The sequence below is a fragment of the Charadrius vociferus genome, unplaced genomic scaffold (genome assembly GCF_000708025.1).
Source record: "Charadrius vociferus isolate BGI_N301 unplaced genomic scaffold, ASM70802v2 scaffold472, whole genome shotgun sequence".
Lineage (NCBI taxonomy): Eukaryota > Metazoa > Chordata > Aves > Charadriiformes > Charadriidae > Charadrius > Charadrius vociferus.
Genome location: NW_009647735.1, coordinates 6061650 through 6083161, shown reverse-complemented (window position 1 = coordinate 6083161; position 21512 = coordinate 6061650). Strand labels below are relative to the sequence as shown.

Below are 21512 nucleotides of genomic sequence, written 5' to 3'. Positions count from 1 at the left end.
CCAGCGAAAAATCACCCTTCTGAAGCAGCCACTGGGTACACAACTGCCATCCTTCTTGAATTTTCAAAATAGCACCCAAGCAGTGCAGAGGAGTTCGGCTAGTTCTCCTGGCGAATTTGGCTGCAAATTAACCTTCATAGCAGAGCACTGTTAGCTTCGTTAAAGCTGGCAAAGTCAGAGCATCCAACCATCCATCAGTGAACGCTGTTAGCAAGAAAAGTACGCCAGGGCACTAGGTCAGGGGAACAGAAGAGAAAAGCCAAGTAGGTCAGACCCACTAGAAAGGCCAATTCAGTCTTAACTATTCATCACATCATACACCTCTGACGGTCCTGGGATTTCAAGAGAAAAAATGCAGTGTCTCCCTCTGGAACCAGAGTGGTGGTTTCATCCATTGTACGTGTCGATGTGAGCAGATAGCGGAGACTGTGAGATCCCTTTCTCTGAATACACGCCAGCTATTGACTGCCTCGTGCAGCAGGTCCAAGAGTTACAGGGAGAGCTCTCAGCTTTTCCAGTTCCATCCTAAGTCAATCAGCTGGAAGGGCTGTTCTAAGACGACATTTATTAAGCAGAGGACAAGCTTCGAGTGCCACTGCTTCAAGTACCTACGTCTCAGGGAGCTGGCTGATGGTATCAGTTAGGGATACACAGGTTAGAAACAGCCTTATCTCTTCTCTGCATATCCTCTCCTTAGATTTTAGTGTTAGCACAACAGACAGTTCGGTCCCTAAAGGCCAAGAAGGCAAATTACAAAGGTAGTAGAAAGAAAGGGAGATAGAAAAGGTGAATAGGGCACAAGGAGGCCCTGGTAATGAGGAGAAGCTAGAAACTTCAGGTGGAACATGGTTAAGGCAAAGAAAATTAACAAAGGCATAGCCACAAATGTTGACATAGAAAATGGGCAAAGGGAGAACACCGACTGTTATTACTTTACCCTCAGTATGGGGTTAAGTGCAAGGTAAGTTTGGATGTGCTAGTTAAGATTTGTTTCACCCCAATTTTAACTATCCAAAAATATAGTTTGACATAGAGCATAAGCTGTTAATCGAGCCACCTTTTCTAATCAATTGAAAGAGAGAGACACCTCCCTCCTCTGACAACAGGTACCAGAGCAAGGTGGGATGACTCTTCTCCCGTGAGTGAAGAAGGAAAGAAGCTCCCTCTGCTTAGCTGGATGGCGCTGGCTGGAGTTAATCTGTCTCTATTAGCAGAGTCCCGGTCCAGGAGTATTTCTCTAGGACACTACGCTACCAATACCATCAGCAGATGGGAGTAATGGGTTTGCTGGAGGAGGGAGAAAGATCTTTCAGAGATGTGTTTCAAAGCAAACTGCAGAACTCAAGTTCACATCAGCAAGCCTGGGCAAGGATGACTTTCCATCCCCTGCACAGTGGCAAGCCAGCTTTTGAGCTTATATTTAACTTAGTTCTTGCTCTGTACGGTGATGTTTGTGCTTCGTGATCTACCTGACCCACCAAAACCTGCAAGAGCTGCTGCCTTCTCCGAGCTTTGTTTCATTGCTTTATCCAGAGTTCCAAGTGGAGACGGCAAAGTCTAAATTTAGAGTAAGTTCAGCATCACAGGGCGTCTAGCCGTGCTTGCTCTCCACTTTCTGAAAAGATGATGACCAAACCAAATCCATATTTCCTTTTAATCTGGCCTATTTTAAATCAAACTGAGAAGAAAGATACTAAAGCTGCTCCTGTGAAACGTGCTGCTCCATGAATTAGTAATTGTGTTTACCTTCTACATTGGGAATTTTTTGCCTGTGTTGTTTCTTACTGTCACTCAACATGAGAAGCTTTTATTCGAATGAGACTATTTCAAAGCACTTTTACACTCATGTAGAGTCAGGGACTTATTTACTTTCTGACAGTTATTTACCTCCCGTAAATATTTCACAGCCACAGGATCTCCCAGATGAAAGCAGAGTTTGCTCTCTGCTCCTGTTCAGGAGTCTAATTAAAAACGGAATAAAATGGGAGGGCCGGAGCTTAAGTGCTAACTGCGACGGATGTGTCTGGAGGGGATTCAGCAAGGGGAGCCTGTTTCTTGGCACAAGTATTGAAGCCTCTGCATAAAAGCAGAAGAAAAACGCCCAACCTGGGAACTGAAAGCCCTGGGATGGACGGGGGAAGTAGGGGAGAGGTTTTCAGAGACAGGAGAGCTATGAGCCTGCACAAACTGCATGCTGCCGTCACGGAAGCCTTGGTCCTGGTTGCCATTTCACATCGCCAAAGCCAACCACCTCCTTTTTGCCTGAATACCCCTCCCACAGCCCAGATTTGAAGTCAGCAGCAGCATCTCCCTGTGCCTGCCATCCCACCCGCCCAGAGCCACTGCCACGGGGATGAGGCTTCTGCATCCCACCCGTGAAAGCTGAGGGCATATCCTCACCTGGGGTAGGTCACCAACACCACTGACGTCCAAATACACCTTCGTATCTGCGGTGGCTATGGCATTTTTAACAGAATTGGTACTCTCTCCAGTATGTGAATGACTACAAGAGAATGATAGGCACTGCAAAGGACTCCATGGCTGTGCTGCCTCTATATTTGGATAACTTCCCACAATCACTGCTCCAGAAAAAGCCAGGGACTTCAAAGTAATCAAATAAAGAAGAAGAAAAGTAATCAAACATTGCTTTCCCTATTTTTTCAGAAATGGCTTGTTTGCTGTTGGTTAAGGAAGGATTACTTACCATAGCTGCTTAGATGACAAGGGCAAATTGCAATTTGCCTAAGATTTTGAGCAAGGATTTTTCGCTTAGAAGAGTGCATTTGGAGACAAGGGAGATTATGAACAATCATTTAACAAGATCTTCAAGCCATCAGTCTGTTTAACATTATTGATCAGTGCAGCCAGAGCCCATTTAAAAAAAAAAAAAATCTATCAGATTAAAATTGATATAGCTTTCTTGTTCTGATTTCTCATAAGCTTCATTTCGCTTTGCAGCAGAAGGCTTCCCTGAAAGACGGGCAGTCCCCAAGCCCGAGGTGGTGGTCCTGCCGGGAAGATGCTGCCCAAGCCAGAATAGATGTCTCCTAACAGCTCATTGCTACAGAAAGACTTTTTAATAGGAAGGAACAGGACTTGGTCATGTATTTTAAATAGCCTTCTTTCGAGAATGTAGAACACTAAGTCAAAATAAACCCAGATCCGATAGTTAATTGATGTCATCCACCTAAACAGCAAAGCTCTCATCTCCAAAGTGCCCATGGTGGGGATTGCAATTCTGGGGATTTTGTGTGCAAATAAATAAAAAGAAGCACTTTGCTTTCAATTTAGTGCCCCAGAAGTTGACAGCAATAGTAGTAAACAATCGACATTATTTGTATTAATATAGCCTTATTTATTCTAATGATGTTGGCATTTTCTGTGGAGATTAATTAGCAATAATGTTGCAAGTACTATTACAAGTGAAATACACACCATAAACCAAAAATAATTTGACTGACCTACGTTCCAAAGTAAAATATTTATGGTAATGAGATTCTAATTATCCTTTGTTATGGCAGGCCATTCTCTACACTCCTCTATATTGATAGGAGATGTATTGTTTCAGCTTTTTAGCTCAATTTATTTTCTCACATTTGCATTTTCTTATGCACAGAAAATGAGAGACGATCATTACCTTCTTCACTTTGCATTCAATTTACATCAACAGCACATTACCTCATCCTAACTCATTTATCTACCACAGAAATTTGATAACAAAAGCTACTGTCAGTGATGAATAAAGATCATTTCAAATGGAGCAAGAAGAAACAAGATGAATTGTAGGTTTCAGGACCTTTTGTTTGCTCAAGAGAGGGAAAATAAAGGATTTTTTCCACCTAGGCAACACGGATCTCACAAGGCTGTAACTCTCATTCAGCATCTTATATTTACCTGCAGCTGACCGGTCCTTTCTGCATACAAAAGTAACTCCAAACACCCACGCAACCACAAATGTCTCTCCCATCTGCTGCGCGAAAGAACGTTTTTAATTTTTTTGGATAGAGTGCACAGAATTTATGGTTCGTAAGCTTGAGCAAACGCTCTAACAACGAGCCAAGGGCTATCGTAGCCTCGTAGCGACTAATAGCTCTCCAGCCTGCGAGACGCAGGCACTGCCGACACAGCGCGTACTCCGCGTCTCTCCGGGTGGCGTCAGCGCCGTGAAACGTGCTGTGGGATTCTCTCGCATTGACAATAGCGGAATATCCATCTTGCTTTGCTGGGAACTAGTAAAACCCGCCAGCTCCTCTCTTCTGGCTCTTCTGCTTTAACAAGCCAGCAGAGCCTGTTAGCCTCTCGCCGCTCCTCTCCCACAGCATTAGAGCTGATATCAAAAGGCAACAGCACCAACACCGCGCTCGGAGATGGAGTTTTGCTTTAAAATGCCTCTGTCCGCGTCCCTTTTGTCGCCGGGCAGAGCACCGCAAGCCCCAGATGCGCATGAGTGCAACGGTGGATTTCAGGTCTGCCCCGTGCACGGGGGAGCAGGGGGAGAAGCGGGAACTGGGGAGCAGGTTTTGAGGAACTGGTCACTGGCAGAAAGCCCACAAGCCCTCCCCAGGGTGGGACGGGAGATTTTGGCCTACTTTCCCTGCAGCTCCTCAAGGATTTTTAGTTTGTGATTTTTGACTTTTCCAGAACTGAATGTTTCATTTCTTTTTTTTACAATATTAAGTATTTTCCCAAAAACGATTACTCACCTTGAAATAGCTCTTCACATTAAAGGGAAAGTCAGAAAAAGGGAAGGAATGGGTTTTAAAAGTTGGAAGTAACCCACCATCAAATATGAATGGCTTCATATGCAAACCTGCTCTTTCTCTACTGTATGAAAACCTGCTTCTTTTTTTTTTTTCCCTATTTTATTTCCCCCGTCCTCCCTCCCTTTCAGCCCACCCTTTGGCCGGTGTGGATGAGGAGCGGGCTGTGAGCCTGCTCTGGGCACAGGCTGCCCTGCAGCCAGGACCCTGCACGCTCTCCCTGCTCCAAACCTGTCATTTTATCCCCACATCCCCACGCCAGCCCACTCTCCAAGCCACCCAGCAGCAGGTTCCTTCCTGCAGCCTCAAGGAGAGGACCTCGGGAAACTCCATGGTGTTTCCAGGGTTTGCCCCAGCAGATCTGGATAACGGATGAGTAGTCTCACCTCACTTCATCCGAGTTTTTTATTAGATAACCTGGGTGAAACCATGCTGGCTGACACAGCCCTGCTCCAAGGGCGCCTGAGAGGTTCCTGAGAGGAACCATCAGCTCTATGGTCATCCTCAAGGGAACTGTGCCGCCTCTTTTGGACACAATGTGGACCATGCTGAAGCCTTTGAAAATGCTACTGTAGACTTTTCTATGACCAAAACCACCCCCTGGATAGGAATGGGAAATCCAGTGCTTTAAAGAGCTGAAGCTGAACTAGTTTATCCTTGTGCCGTGCTCAACCCCCAAACATGGCAGTAATGTCCTACAGGGCGGAAGATGAGCCCAAGGACTGCAGCTCCCTAGCAGGTTTCTTGCACACGGACGTGCCCTCTCATAGAGCGCCCACGCTGCCACTGCAAGCCTCACCAATGGCACATCTGGGGACCTTAAATTAAAGGGTTACCCAGAATAAATAAACAAGCACTTGCACTTTGGAACTATTGACTGAGCTCCACGACCCGAACAATTTGTTAGCGAGAGGTTTGGGCAGTGGGAAGAAGATGGCAAATATCCCCCTCGTACTCTCCGTTTGTCTTCTGGGAGCGTGTCTTGCTGCCGAAACTACAGGTGGGTTCGTTTAAAACCTAACAAGTCCTTCACTTTTGGGTGCGGGGGCTTACTGGCACAGGTGAGGGGACAGTTTGTCACTTGATGGTGGGACAGTTTGTGCAGTCACGTAAGAGACGAGAGCTCAGAGGGATTGCTGTGTTTCATAGCTCCTCTCTTTAAAGCTCTGGTTCTTTCCTTGGGAACGAAATAATAGCTTTTATGCCGATTTTATGCAGAATGTGTCACGAGGATTAATTTTAAGAATGGGATCTTTCTTAAATTTTTTGCAGCTTTTAAGCTTTCAGAGCTTGATTCAGCCATTTTAGAATGCACGCACCCACACACAGAAGGAAAAAAAAAAAGGGGAGAGCGCCGCTGGTGGAGTAACATCCACACCTCTGCGTGTGCCGCCGCTTTGTCCTGGAGTACAAACAAGTGCTCACATCCATAAAACAGTCATTGGATTTGCCACTGTGAGAACTGTTTAAAGCCAAACCCAGCGTGAATTTAACAAAGACTGTAAGATGCAGCCAAAATTGTAGACAAGATAGAGCAGTTGATGGATGTAGGCAATCACACGTAGTAATGCAGGCTGTTGCTTGATTTATCTGTGGCAGCAACAGTTCCAGCAGAGGCTGGTTCACATCCAGCGCGAGTACTTTGTTTGGCGCACGGCTGGCCTTTCTCCTTTCATTCAAACATTGCAAGTAACAGGTTAAAAAAAAAAAAAAAGGGCCTCTTCCCAAAATATTTGCTTAGCAATGAAAAGTAGGCAGAACCTCCTATTGGTACCACCACCCACCCAGGTGCACCTCCTAGAAGATACCACGCTCGGCTGGTGGGACAGGTCTGCCCCCACAGCCCCTTGGTCCACAGACCCATCTCACCCTCTCAGGTACTGGTTCAGAAGTTGCTAAGTCACGTGCGAGTATGTTCTTGGTGTGAGGATGGTCTCCAGCCAGGGTGAGCACTGTGCCTGTCACCCCATGGGGCCTGCAACCTTCAGTTCTAATCAAGTTTTGCTTGTAAAGCAGCATGCGGGATCAGTAAGCAACTGAGAAAGCCTAGAGGGATCCGAGGGAGGCAAAGCTGCATTCATTAAAATGAGTTCTCTCCATGAAATGGGTTAATTACGGCAGATGCCTGGCACATCCCACCGGGAAGAGATGACGGAGAGGGTCTAACGCGGCTGCCTCACTTCACGCAGGGTGATGTGCGGCTGTGCCCGCGTCAGGATGCCCAGGTGCTAAGCACACAGAGAGCCCGACAGGGTTACAAGGCCAAAGGCTGCTCCACCATTGTCTCCTGAGCCTCTTCTGCCCGGCCTGGGGACAAGCTGGAGGCTGCAGCCCATGCCATGGGGAGAAGGGGGCAGGTCTCCTCCAGCGAGGCTGTGCCCCCCCGGCGCCTCCACGCTCTCAGCCCCCTGCTCGGCCATGGAGCCTGGGTTGGGGGTGTACCTTCACATCCCACACATAAACCACAACCCTGCAGCTGGGAGGGGACTGGCCACCCCGCGGTGTTTGAAACAAGCCTGGCTTTTTCAGAGGTCGCTGCTTCGCCCATCAATATCTACTGCCAAGCAATTAGGTTAAGGTCAGCATTTTAACGCACTCCTTTTCATTTTTAACCAAAAACACGCTAGCATGGGGAAGGCAGAGGTGCAAACTTGCTGCACAACGATTAAAAGCATTGCAAAAACAATTAGCTCAGCCCCTTGCAGAGAGATCTTTAGGTGAAGGGGCTGGTTACGCCGCCAGTGGCACGGCGTAAATCAGAGCAACCCACCTGGGACTCATCAGAGTTCAACAGAACTGATGCTCCGTGCGTTCGGAGAGGCCGGGATCTGCCCTGGATGGAGAGCAGAAGTTAGCCATGAGAAGGAACGAGCGGCTGGTACTTGTCCCTCACTCTCCTCTCTGCCCACCCGGCTGAGCTCATGTTCTCCATAACCCTCAGAGGGGCCAGGTCCACAGGTGCCTGACCCCTTCCAGCACAGAGCCCCCAGATAAGGGTCCGTGTCCAGGGTGGCCACCAGCAGCTCCAAGAAGAGCTGCTCTACCGTGCCATCTGGTGACAAAATGGGACATGGCTGCGGTCGCTAAGGGAGGGTGGAGAGAGAGGAGAGGCTAGGGAGGCAAAGCAAAAAGCTCCTCTGGGTGAATGATGCCTTTTTTAGAGCGGTGGGATGGGGGAAGAGTGCTCAGCAGAGGCGGGGGTCTCCGAGAGGTGGGTGAGGAGCAAACCCTGCTGGGCGGTTGTCACAGGGATGGGACGCGGCTGCTGCTGACTCTGCCGATGGGACGCGTGGCCCTGCTGGGAGAGCATTGGAGGTGGCACCATGACAGGACTGCATGTCCTTGTGCCCTTCACCAGGCAGCCACCATGGGAAAGCTGGTGGCCACCCTGGACATCCCGCCTACACTGGGGGTCCCTGCAGCACCAGCACCTCTCTGCTGGTGGTTTCTGGCCAGGAGCTTGGCCAGCAAGTTGAAGATGGATGCACACCACCTTGTTGACATGACCTGGCGCAGGGGGTGAGAAGACTCGTGTCACACTCCTGCCAGCATGAAATGGTGGTACCCAGGTGCATGGGCAAGGGCGAGGAGCCGGGAGAGAAGCAAACGGCCCGTGGCTTCCAAGGGCTACAGCTGCTTGCAGAAGCAAATGGTCTTTCACAGCCAAAAAAGGCAGAAACAGTTAAAGCAGGACCATTTCTGTGCCCAAACGAGACTTTAACAAGCAGCAGTGTGAAAAGGCCTATTATTTTCCCTTCTCAAATAGCTTATTCCGGTCTATGCATCTATGATAGGAGATACTCACACCATCTGCTTTAGGGTATTTTAAGCATCAAACTTCAGAGCTTCTAATCACCCTGTCACCATCAGTCATTTCTGTCTATTGTCTACTTTGACTCCGGGTTCTCCAGATTTGATCCTCTGGATTGCACTTAAGTTAGACACCGAAGAACCCTCAGGTAGATGATAACGCTCCTGAAACATCCCGGGCCATGGGGCAGCAGGGGGGTGAATGCATGAGGAGGAGAGCAGAGTGCTTCCAGCCCATCCCAGCCACACCACATGACGGCCCGTGCCCCTCTCTACCCCCTATTTCTTTTCAAATCGCAGTCTTCATCGAGAACAAAGAGGCGAGCTCAGTTCTGGACAGGAAAAGGCGAGCCAATTCCAACAGACTGGAAGAGGTTATTCCCGGGAACCTCGAGAGAGAATGCATAGAAGAAAAATGCAGCTTTGAAGAAGCCCGAGAAGTGTTTGAAAACACAGAGAAAACAGTGAGTATCGCCGCCACAAAGTGGCAACACCTCGTTCCCCCCAGCCCGCGCCTCTACGAGCCACTGGGGCGAACAGCAAGGGGAAAACCTGCAGGGGCCAAGTGCAGCATCTGTCGCGTTTTATTCTCATTTGGGATCCACCACTTGGGCCGCAGACCTGCTTTAATGGTTTGCCAGTCACCACTGGGATTACAGAGGTGGCTGTTTTCCTGCAAGTCTTTTGCTTTATCTTTGGAATCATCCCTTTGCTACTTCAGTCAAGCAGTGCCTAGAAATTGGAAATCAAAGGAAACCTCTCTTCTTTTTCCCTTTGCAGATGGAGTTTTGGAAAACATACATTGGTAAGAGCTGCTTTCTTCTTGTCCAAATGCATAGTAGTCATCTCTCAGTGCATAAGCAGCAAATGTTTATCAAAACGAACGTATCCCAGCGTTCAGAAACTGTGTTATGACAGAGCTAGTCAGAGTCATGCACCCAAAATCCTGCAGCCACCCAGCCTCGGCCTGTCCCATTTATATAAAAATTGCAAGCCAACCCCCCCCCCCCAAAAAAATATTACTTAACATTTTCTTTGTTCAAGTAGGCTTTTTTTTGAACAAACTTCAAAAACCTCACAGAACAAAACCAGTTCACCCACACCACCGGATCTGTTGAGCCCATGTCACACTCTGGGCTTCTAGTTGCAACCGCGGTATAAAGTAAAACGCATCAGCAATAATTAACACCCCGTCAGCAAACAGCAAAGGCTCTGTTCTCTCGCAGAGATCTCCAGGTAAGGCACAGCCTCGTGCACGCAGAGCGTGAATCCCTCGAAATGCCATAATAAAGCGGAGCCTCAACGTGACCATAGCAAACAGCTGTTTGCGACTCACACGGGTGGTCCCAGACCATTGCTTCTCCACCAGTTTCTTTCTACCATGTATTTTTTCTCCTTTCAGCCTCCATCCCCAACGACTCCTCAGTCCCTTACCAAAAAAGGTTTCAATGCCCACTAAAACATCTGAAACTAATTTTAAGGACATTTCAATAAATGAACCGCTTTGTAGATTGGCCAAGTGCCCAGAACATCTCACTAAAAAGCCTTAAATAATTCAGCTTATTCAGTCCAGGCTATAATTTTTATTTTTTTTTTTTTAAAAAAAAAGTTACATTTGCATTGTAGGGCTGTGCTCTGAAAGCCAACTGATGAAACTCACCGCTGCGTTTGTTTCCCTGCCACCGTAACCAAATAGCTCTTCAAAAAACAATGAATGTCATCCATTCCCCTGGTTTACTGCTCAGCTTACAAGCTGCTGTTCCCAACACGTGCGCCCCGCGGGAGCTCACCCCTCGCACAGCACCCAAGTGGAACCCAGCCCCCATTGCCCTCACCAGGCGGCAACAGCAGTCGCGATCCGCACCTTACGTACCAACCCCGCACCCCCACGCCATGCCTTCGATGAGACAAAACCGTTTTGTCCCTGTTTGCAATCCGCCTTTGGCATTCCAGCCCATTCCTGATAGCACTGTTAACAGCCACACTTACCGTCAGGACACAACGCATGAAGGCATTCCCCTTCCTCCTTGTCTTTGCGTTCCCATTTCAAAGCGCACTTCCCTGTAATCTAACGTCACTGACTTGACTCTTCCAGAGTGTTAGATCACCAATTTTGCAAGACCGGGTATTTTTATTAAAGCCTCAGCTTCTCAGCTGTAGGCGACTGTGATAATAAAAGCCCTGACATATAAAGAAAAATCTAGACCAGTTAATAGCAGTCCAAGACTTAGGCAAAAAAGAGCAATGACCGAAGGTCTCAATCCTAATACACAGAGAGGTCTCCAAACCCAAGCGGAACAGCCCAGACCTTCAGAGAGCCAAGACAGCAGTGTTAAACTAGTTCAGATTAGGAAACCCTAACCACTCTTGAGGAAGGAAACCTTCTAACTTTCTCTGTCTAACTTAGCCAAGACATGAGGTCCTATTGAGATGTTGCACGAGGGAGACTGAAGAGGAGTTCTGCTGAAATGAGCGGAATTAACTCACATGGGACGGGGTACATAATTCGGACTGTGGGTAAAGCCCTGCTGCTGGTGTTACCCCAGCGCTGACGTTGTCTGTTGTGCACGCGGGTGCCAGGAGCTGACTTAATTCCCACCACAAAGAAGAAAGGTGTGCAGTCTCACTGGTCTGTAACAGGAGACTTGCGTGGAGCAAGGCTTTAGCGCTTGGTCGGCACAAGCTGTGATGGATGCTTTATGTTTGTTAATTGTCCTGTCTTCTCTCCAAGATGGAGATCAGTGCGACCCCAACCCATGCAAAAACGGAGCCGTTTGCAAGGACGCAGTGAGTTCCTACGTGTGTTGGTGCCCAGCTGGGTATGAAGGCAGAAACTGTGAGATAGGTATGTACCGGGGGCTCCTCCTGTGGTTGTTCAGCCCTACTAGAAAACCCATCAGATCAAAGTGAGCGTAGAGCTTCATCCTACTGGAGGGCTCTTTCGGACAGACGTTGCCCTGCTGCCAGGCACTGCATGGATGTGCAAATTGAGCCTGCTGGCGATGGGGTTACAGGGGGACACACTTGGGGATACAGCAGCAGATGTCTCTGTCCTCTCCCGTCCTTGGTGGAGCCCCAGCTCCACCTCTGCCGAGATGCCTGCTCGTACGCAGGGTTCAACGGAGACTCAGGCTCAAGGTCTTTTGTTCAGCACGCTGCGCCTGCCAGCGCAAATGTTGACACAGAGACCTTCCTTTATCTCCCCAGCACGAGCCTTTGCGGGGCTGCTCGTCAATCCGGGGACGACGTGCTCACCCAACGAACGCCACAGTTTTCCACCCACCCGGATGGGGCCCCCACGCTCTCGCTCCTCCTCCCCGCTCCTCGCGCCAGGCCGGGCAGCGGGTGCCGAGCGGGGCAGGATCAGCGCAACCACCTCTCAGCGGCACTCCGCTAAAATTCATAATTATAATTATCCCCAGCAACCTTGATTCTGAAGGCAAACAAAAGGCAAATATTTTCCTGATGGGCTGAGGAGTTTACGAAATCCAAACAAGCTGATAATTTAAGCAAGAGGGATATTCAGCTCTTATATTTATAATATAATCAGGGGCTGCGCGGCTCGCATAATGTGCTAGACTCACTGCACTAATAAAAGATTCTCTTTCTAGTTGTGCTTCTGCTCTGGCAAGAGAGGAGCGCACGTTAAAAAGAGCATTTCAAAGCTGCATCAAATTTAAATAGTCTCATTGCAGATTTCTCGTGGAAGTGAGACAGGAACGAAAATAGAGCTAGAAGTGAGGCGTGAAAAGGAGCTCTGTAAAAATAGTAAATGATGGCATTAAAATGGCTACAGGAAGGGAGGTGTCCTTGAGGAAGTAGGAGTGGAGTTAATCTGCCGTGAAGATGTTTGAAAACTCACTGAGAATTAAAAGGGCGTCTGCGGATTAGTGGTTTCCCACCTCCAAGAGGTGGTGTTCCCACCACAGAGGGGCGCGAGGTGGGGTGGGAGAAGGCACACACAAGTCACGGGAATCTCGCCGTGCCTCAGGTTGGGACCTGTTTCATCAAACATACTCCTGAAATGGGTTTTCCACATCAGGCTGCGGTGATTTATCGGTATGTCCGGATGAACATACGGCTTTGCTCGAGGTTTTCAGTTTAGAGCCCAGCGATGATCCCAGGACAAAGCCCTTCTTGGGTTCAGGGTTTGGTCCCACCTGACACACGGCGTTCTCTGCGAGCATCCGCAGTGGGGCTGCATTGCCGTAAGCACACGGGGGGAGGAAAGCAGCACGACGGTGGGGAAATCACATGGCTCGTAACCAAATATTTGCAGGAGTCCTTTACGGTCAGGTTGCCAAATTTCAGAGAGCACGTAGTTGTTGGAGGCAGGAGGAGGCTGCGCCAGGACCTCTCATAGGGCCGTTCCTCAACCTGCCTTCTCCAAGAGGTGCCCGGCGCTCCTTTGTTACAAGCAGGGACGCGATTTGGAAGGAGGACACTCTCCTTGCAAACAAGCACCCTTTTTCCGTAGTCTGGAACAGCCAGACTAGATTATAGGCTGAGTGCAAAGGCCCAAGTCCCAACAAATCTCTGAGCAGTTGTATTTCAAAAGGGCTTTCACAGTTTCATTTCTATTTCTTTCAGACTTCACTTGTGCTATTAAAAACGGAGGCTGCAAGCACTTTTGCAGGCATGACCCGCCACAGAAAGTTGTGTGTTCCTGCGCCGCTGGCTATAGACTTCATGAAGATGGAAAGTCCTGTGAACCTACAGGTTAACTTTTAAAGTGTTTTTAAGAGATTTGGGTGAAACTTTCCAAGGTCTTGTCCCGGATTTAGGTACATGAATCTCCTAGAAATGCAATATCCTGTTGGAGACCAGCCCTTGTTCTCCTGCCTAGCAAATGTAAAGAGCCTGACCCTGCGCTTTCCCAACGGCAGATGTGGGGTCAGGCTTGAAGGACTCAATTTAAACACCCTTTTTTTAGCCTAGGTGGGTGGAGGAGGAGGGTAGTCATCCGGGAATTTGTTCACAAGGCAAATGCTCGTTTCAGATGGCTGCTCGCACAGGCGCTTCTCCCACTTGCAGCCATCTTACATTCCTAGATAGGGATCAGCAGTTTTCTGGAGGCAGAAATGTGATGTTCAGCTACACCAGCGTACACACTCGTGTCCATACATCCAGAACTCACTTCCATGTTCTTCCAATAGGGGCTACTATTCAGTTACTGGTCCTACGTTGAGGATGCTCTGGGCTTTTTCAGCACAAAAGACAATCTTTCTTACTGTAAATCCTTTTGATGGTCTGTTTCATAGCCGGCCATCACGCAGTGTCTTATAATCACCCAAGCTGGGTGGAAACAAATGAAGCTTTGTGGTGGTGCTGTCCTCCCAACAATGTGTATCTGCACACAAAGACCCTCAATGGGGAATAGACTCTGTGGTTTAGCAGTGGTATTGAGAGGGGTGGAGGGGAAGTGCATTGCTTGAGGTTGCAACTTCGCAAAGGGCTAAAGAATAGCTGATTCTTGTTACATTCCCCCCACTTCACCCCCCTCCAAGGCTGGTACGATATCTCTAACTACGCCGACACGTGCAATCCCAACCCACTGCAACACAGCCAGTTAATTGGGCATGAACACCTATTTCAGAAGCGCATCTGGCAGAGGAAAGAGGACATTGAGTGGAGAAATATTTTATCACCTAAGGTCAATTTAACATTCGATGCTGTCATATTTCCAACATCTGAGATTTGCACACCCAAGCTGGCATGCTGGCACGCAGGCTGAGTTAGCTTCCGAAGGTCTGGAGCACTTGCAGCTCCTAAAAGTGCTGACTTTCAGCAATCGGCGTAGGAAGTATCTTAGGTTGAGAGTCCTTCTGTTAATACAGAGATCATGAAGAGCTCAGGCCTGTGTTGCCCAACATGCTGTATCACTTTCACTGGACCAGAAAGTTTTACTGTTAGCAATAAGATCATCTTTCAGGTTGGGTAATTGCCCTTCCTGTAAAAGCTTAGCTTTTGTTGGCTCCGAAACCTTTATTTCCTAGCCTAACCTCACAGGTAGCGCTTTCCATCACTCAACACTTATTTAAGCCCTATTCCTAAAGCGGACAGTTAAAAAAAAAAAAAAAAAAAAAAAAAAGAAAGAAGTCTCAGTAGGCCACACTTACATCTGATTTTACACTAATGTTTGTTTGCACAGTGCTGTCAAAAGCATTTCAGATGAAAGACAATGCCTGATGCTATTTACTATTTTGACTGCCACTATCAGCCGGATTTTGGGACAGACTGCGAGCAGGAGAGAAATGGAAAGAGCTCATCTGAAACGAGCCTACAGTTGAGATCTTCATTAACAGAGAAAAATCTACAACTCTAGAAAGAGTTTATTAATGTTTTCCTCACCTTGGTGCCAAGCAGGATTATCTGTACAATTGGCAGATATTATTCCCTGCTCTCTCCCAGCTGGACTTTTATTGTACTGGAGTTAACTTGCTGTAGAAATGTCAGCCAAGCGCCCGGCTGCCTACCGCGGCAAAACCCCCGGGTATGCCCCCAGCACCCCGCGAAATGAAGGCACAGCTGCACCCTCCCATCACACACCCGCTCTCTCTCACAAGCTTTCTTCTTTTAAAAGCTGCTGGGGTGTCATTTCTGAAGCCCGGAGACAATTTATGCTTTTGCTACTCTGGCATTTCACCCGCGCTGGGGCTCTGCGTTTCCCACATCGCTCCCAAAACGGGGGGCTGAGACGAGGCAGCATTTCCCTCCTCGCCTGCTCCTTCGATCGCTGTAACTCTCAGCGTGACGCCCAGCCAATCGTAACCGTGACTGTTTCTCTCCCAGTGCCGTATCCCTGTGGGAGGATCACGGCTCCTGAGGCGAAGAGCAAGCTCACCCGAGCCATCAACACCTTTGAGCACTGGAACATCACCGCCAACGACCACGATGATGCTCACGACGAGGAGCTCGACAACATCACGGAAACCAGCACCGCCACCGCCACCACCACGAAAATCACACCGATAATTAAGACGGGCACCCGGGTCGTGGGGGGATCAGACAGCATGCGAGGCGAGGTGCCTTGGCAGGTACTGGCTGTTTCTGCAGCTCTCCTGTAACCCCAGTAGTCGCTCACTCTATTCACTGCCTTCTGAACGCAGCATTGTCTTCCTTCTACATACCCAAAGCCCGTCTCGGAGGTTGGTTTAACAACAGATCTCGAGTCTAACAGGGGCACAGCTTCTTTCTGCAGTTTTATGTCACAGCAACAAAACTTGCCTGGTTGGGAGTCTACCCTGCCAAAAAAACCTAGAAGTCAGAGTCACAGCAGCTTTATCCGGCAGGGCACAAAGGATCTCGGTTTGAGCTATAGCAACAGATTCCCCAGTAGTCCATGAATTTACCAAAATTAAGCCGAAGGCTGAGGGAGGGTGGCTCTGCAAGGCACAGCTTTGCAAGGAACAATGCAGCTCATTTTTTGGCTCCATCAGTTTCAACAGATCCAGGATAATTTATACCAACGAAGGATGTGTCCTTGTAGGACATCTACCAAATCCAGCTGCTCTTTCTTTATCCAACTTGTGACATCCGCATCATCTCTACCTCACCAAAAGCAACACCGCAGGCAAGGGGGTGGCTGCAAAGAAACCTCCTCCAACCCACCGCTTTTCAAATACTTTTAAATTGTTGTTGAAAGGAGAGTTAGCTCCTAGCTTGGATCTTTTTCAAAGTCATCTACTGCCCTTAAATTCTACCCTGGCTGCACTGAGCGCCGAAGTGGCCAAGATTGCAAAATAATAAATTCAGATGAGGTTTTAGGATTGGCAAATCTCTTTCTGTGGCAAGCTCTGGCGCAGACCGACGCTGGTGATGTCCATGAAAAGTTGCCCCCACAGAGAGGTAAATGCCCATTCACACAGGTCAGCGGGTCCCGCTACGTCTGCTGAGGGAGCACAGCAGCGAGCAGGGCGTACGTGGAGAGGTCAGGGGCAGGCGTCTGCCCTCCATCCCAGAGCTAAAAAAGCCAGTAACTTGTTGGGGCCATACACGGCCACCAGAAGCAGCAACAGGAGGTTTGTTGAGATGTCACATTTTGCATCTGCAAGGAAGAGGCCATGCTGCTGCCCAAAGTCTCCTGGTTTGAGGACTTTCTGGCACAGCCTTTTGTGGTACGAACCATAGGCGATGCTGGCACCCCCCGTGCAGTCACGGAGGAGCAAGAGGAGAACCAGAAAGTTAAATACGAGAAGCCAGCACCCATGAAGCAAATAAACTCACACGCTACCAGCCCACCGAGTCTGGCTAGTTGGTTGTGCTCATGGAGACCTTTACCTCCCCCGGCACACTCTGAAAAAAGTCTCGGTAGCCCTTTTGCCGGCTGGCGAGTGAGGATGCTCAGCGTGCTGGGATACAGGCAGCAGCCAGGAGGGGTGCGACGTTCCCCCTGGGGCGTGGGGGTGCTTGTGGGGCTCAGATCCCACTGAAGGGCTTTATAAACCGTGTCACCGTCTCCTCTCTGGCTGCCCCACGGGCAGACTCGCACCCACGGACACGGGTGGCCCGGGGCTCGGAGGCGGCGGTGGTCGCCACCGGCAGCCTGTGCTGCCCTCCCGTGGCTGCGGCTCGTGGCCGTGGGCGAGCTGCATCCTCTTCCTTGTGGATGTGGAGCTCCTCGGAGTGCAGGCGGCTCTGCCTAATTAGGCATCAAACGAGTAAATGCGTGGAAAATACGAGGCAGGCAGACGGTGACCAGCCACCTCACGTGAAAAGGAACGAAATGGGCGAATTATGAAGAAATCCTTCTTTTAAACACAGCCCACCGACTCAGCTGATCAATTTAATTCGAAGTTTTAGCATAAGGGATGTCCTGGCTTGTGCCCCATGAGTGCTGAGGCAGTTAGATCATAGAATCATAGGATGGTTTGGGTTGGAAGGGACCTTAAAGATTACCCAGTGCCACCCCCTGCCCTGGGCAGGGCCACCTCCCCCCAGCCCAGGTTGCTCCAAGCCCCGTCCAACCTGGCCTTGAACACCTCCAGGGATGGGGCAGCCACAGCTTCTCGGGGCAACCTGCCCCAGGGGCTCACCACCCGCACAGGCAACAGTTTCTTCCTCATATCTAATCTAAGTCTCCCCTCTTCCAGTTTAAAGCCGTTCCCCCTCATCCTATGCTCAAACGAAATGGGCAGTTAAGATTTTGTCCCTAGTTAAGATCCAGTCACTGGCAAAATACTATTATTGTTGGCAGTGTTTGCCACCCTCTGCGACAGAGCAGGGGACGGAGGGCAGGGACTCCCTGAGGAGCAGCATCAGGTCTGTACAACCTAACCACAGCCTGTCCTACAGCCCAAAAAATCCCCCACGTCCCACTCTTCTTCCCCACGTATTTACGCAAACCCACGGGTATGCTTTCCTTCTGCTCCCACAGATTCATCTGGTGAACAGCCACGGCGTGGGCTTCTGCGGCGCGTCCATCATCAACGAGAAATGGTTAGTGACAGCGGCGCACTGCCTGCAGCCAGGCGACAATGTCACTGCAGTGGCAGGTGAGCACCTCGGGTGGCATCGGGCCAGCGCGGGCAAGGGACGTGGGACAGGGCTGGCCAGGCAGGAGTCATTGCACAGCACCCCGGGACCCACACCACCGTGATGGGTGGCAACGTGGCCCGTGTCGCTTTGGGGCACCGAGGCCCCAGTTGCAGCTTGCAGCATTTGGGCAGCCTGATCTTTGCAGGTGCCACCACCTCCGGTGGGAGCAGTGCACTGGGTCCGGCCTTGGTCCCACGCAGCCGCTGGACCACCTTGTGAACACAGCTCAACCTGACCACGGGCGAGCTCACCTGAGCCAGAGGGAACCCCAGGCTGCTTAAAAGCCTGGCGGACTTCAGTTGAGGTGCTGCTGGTGTGATGGATTTTTATCTCTACTGGCCATGTAGGACCTCACCGGGGATTTCTGCTCTTCTTGAGGGTCACGCTAAGTTTTCACGCAACTCTCAGAGAATGGATTTGTGTGGTTGGTGCAAGAGGGGCACCGGTAACCTGACTAGCTCCTTGCAAGGAGAAGGTGACAACTTTTGCTTCTAGCTTCTTTGGAAGTAAAAAGTATTTATGGATTGAAGTAGAGAAACCGGGCTGGTAGGGGGGAAAGCGTGATTTTACAGGAGGCTCTCTGGGAAGTTGGGCAGGGGCAGTGCGGCCAGCCTGCACAGCAAGTGATGCTGCTACTTTACAAAACACATGAACCTCTGCTTGAAAAACAGTGTTTCCCCCTGATTTTTGGTACCCAGTGGTTCCCGGCTGCTGGCAAGGCAGCCTGCCGGTAACCCAGCGCGGGGACTTGGCAAGCATCGCAGTGCCACGTTTCCCCAAATTATTTGTTTCTCCCCTATATGACTATCTGGAACAGGAGGGGAACACTGATACGGTTAGCGATTGCTACAACCAGCACTGAGAGGAGGCGTGGAAGAATCACGCTTTCTGTTGAAACACTACGAAACGTATTAGTGACAAAAATGGCGTTCTACCTGAGCCTCGAAGCACCGAGTTCATATCTACAGAATGAAGTTCATCAAGAAGGCTCCAGCTGCATCTTCACCTTCCATCTTAGCGCAGCCAAGCTCCCGGCTGGGCCCGGCGGGACCCTGGGGGCTGAGTGCCGTGGGGCTGGGTACCGCCTGCCCCGCGCTGGCAGGATGATGCTCACAGCTCGCACACAGCATTCTTTGCTATCTACTTTTAGGCAGTTTTGCTGGAAAGCCCAGGGCAAAGGCCAGCCTTACACCCGCTAGCGTGAGAAAGCACAAAATACCCTGGGCAAAACCAGTCTCCCCCTGGAAAAGCACGTCTCCACATGGACAGAGGTTTGGCATTTGCTGCACCTGCATGCAAACTGCCTCTCCTTTCAGGCTCTCTCCTGCATGTCACTCCCCTTCTCTCCATTTCGGGGATGTTATGAGCCAGCTCCCCTCACGGTGCCTTCACACCGCTCTGCAGCACCGCTGGGTTTCCAGGGCAGGATTTTGGCCAGGCAGCAAGTCAGGGAAGCAAAACACGATTTTGCAGGGCTTCAGGGACCGTTGAGCGTGTGCCTGCACCACGTACACTGCCCGGGCAACATCTGATCCCTTCACGGCCGTTCATGCTAAACGTTCAGCTCTGTACATAGCATCCTAGGAGGCCCAAAAATCAATAGCGGGGGGGGCGTGTGTGGAAGAAGCATTCCCCTCCCCTATCCTTCTTTGCCTCTCCACTTCCATCCCTGAAGCATATTTTCAGGTCCCCAGCAATAGTAAGCAGCGGCAGCATGAAAAAAACCCTTCCAAAAGTCTCCCCCACATCTGTCTCACGTTTACCCTGTAGAAACACAGCCTGCGAAGGAGCTGACATTCACACACCGCTGCGAAAAAAAAAACAACAACCAACAACCAAACCCAAAACAACCAACCCCGCAGAGCGCACATCAGCAGCACCAGCCACCAAAGCCGCCTTCATCAGGCGCCAGCCTTCCCGTGAACACAGAAAGCCGCCTCACCTCTCTCGCGGGGCTCCGTGCCGCTCCTCGCAGGCAGACGCAGCGCGCACACACAGGACACTGCCGGGGCCAGGAGCGCTGCAGATATTGTTTAGAGCAGGTCGTGCATTCTGGAGCTTACAGCAAAGCGTGTAGCGACGCCGCAGCAGGGGTTAAACGCGCCCTCAGACTCTCGGGCTGCGAGAAAGCAAGCGGGAAAAGTCATCCTGCTCGAGAGCCTTCAGCTACACAGGCAGGAGAGGGGATTTGGCTACAGACAGCCCCAAACGCTGCCTGTTTGCCAACCTGAGACCACAGGACGTTTTCCCTTCCCCTCTACCTGTTACACAAGCCGGGAGGGGTGGTAATGGGCTGCCGGCAACTCAATCCCGGGAGCCGGCAGCCACCAGCAGCACCCTGCAATCTGCAATCGCCACCAGCTGAGTCTCAGGAGGGCAAACGAGACCCAGCGGCACCTGTGAGCATTGAGGGGGGAGTGTGTGTGTGTGTGTATTTTGTAGCCCTCTGTGCCCCATTCTGCCCTGTGGCTGTGTGGTTTTGCAAAAGGGAAGGTCAGGTTCCTTTTCGCTACTAAATGGTTTATATTAAAGAAAGATTTTTAATTCTAGGGGCTTTCCCCGCATTGATGCAAGGGCAACATCCCCTCACCTCTCTTTGAGGGTGCTAAACACCGAGAGCACCCACATTGCTACTAACCTTGGCACAAGCATCGGGACCTTTGGCACTCGATGGGCCGGTGCGTGCCCGCTGTCACATCTGGGGGTCCGGGTCCTGCCGGCTGCGGGGACCGAGGAGGTGCTGCGGAGCCTCCGACACCCTTTGAGGAGGAGCAAGCAGCCCCGGTGGCACCAGGCTCGGAGCATCCCCAGGGCCGGGGCGTGCGGTGCTCATCCCTTTGCAGCCACCCAGCGGGGTGGTATCGCATCGGGATGGCATCACCAGGGCACGGGCGCTGGTCCGGCCGTGGAGCCCAAGCCACACTTCTCTCTGCAGGTGAATACAACACCAACGAGGAAGACAACACGGAGCAGCGGCGTAAGGTGGTGAAAATCCTCCCCCACCCCACGTACAACGCTACGATCAACAAGCACCACAACGACATCGCCCTGCTGGAGCTGGACCGGCCCCTCATCTTCAACAGCTACGTCACCCCCATCTTCCGCGGCCGGCCGGCCACTGTCCTCCAGATCCTCAAGGTGCCCTTCGTCGACCGGCCGACCTGCCTCAAGAGCACCTCCACCACCATCCTGCAGAACATGTTCTGCGCCGGCTTCCCGGCTGGGGGCAGTGACACCTGCGGGGGGGACAGCGGAGGTCCCTACACCACCGAGATCGAGGGCACCTGGTTCCTCACGGGCATCACCAGCTGGGGCGAGGAATGTGCCAAGCCAGGCAAATACGGCATCTACACCAGGGTCTCCAAGTACCTGAAGTGGATAAAGGAAATCACGAGGCTTACCTAA

General features: G+C 50.6%; 1 protein-coding gene across 1 annotated transcript; it reads left to right on the top strand.

The window, feature by feature from the left end:
• The first annotated feature begins 5651 nt into the window (after positions 1–5651).
• On the top strand, positions 5652–21512 carry F9 (coagulation factor IX). Its single transcript, XM_009881692.1, has 8 exons — positions 5652–5760; positions 8871–9034; positions 9351–9375; positions 11302–11415; positions 13161–13289; positions 15363–15607; positions 17947–18064; positions 21043–21512. Exons 1-8 carry the CDS (start codon positions 5694–5696, stop codon positions 21510–21512), a joined length of 1332 nt encoding a protein of 443 aa, XP_009879994.1. The 5' UTR covers positions 5652–5693.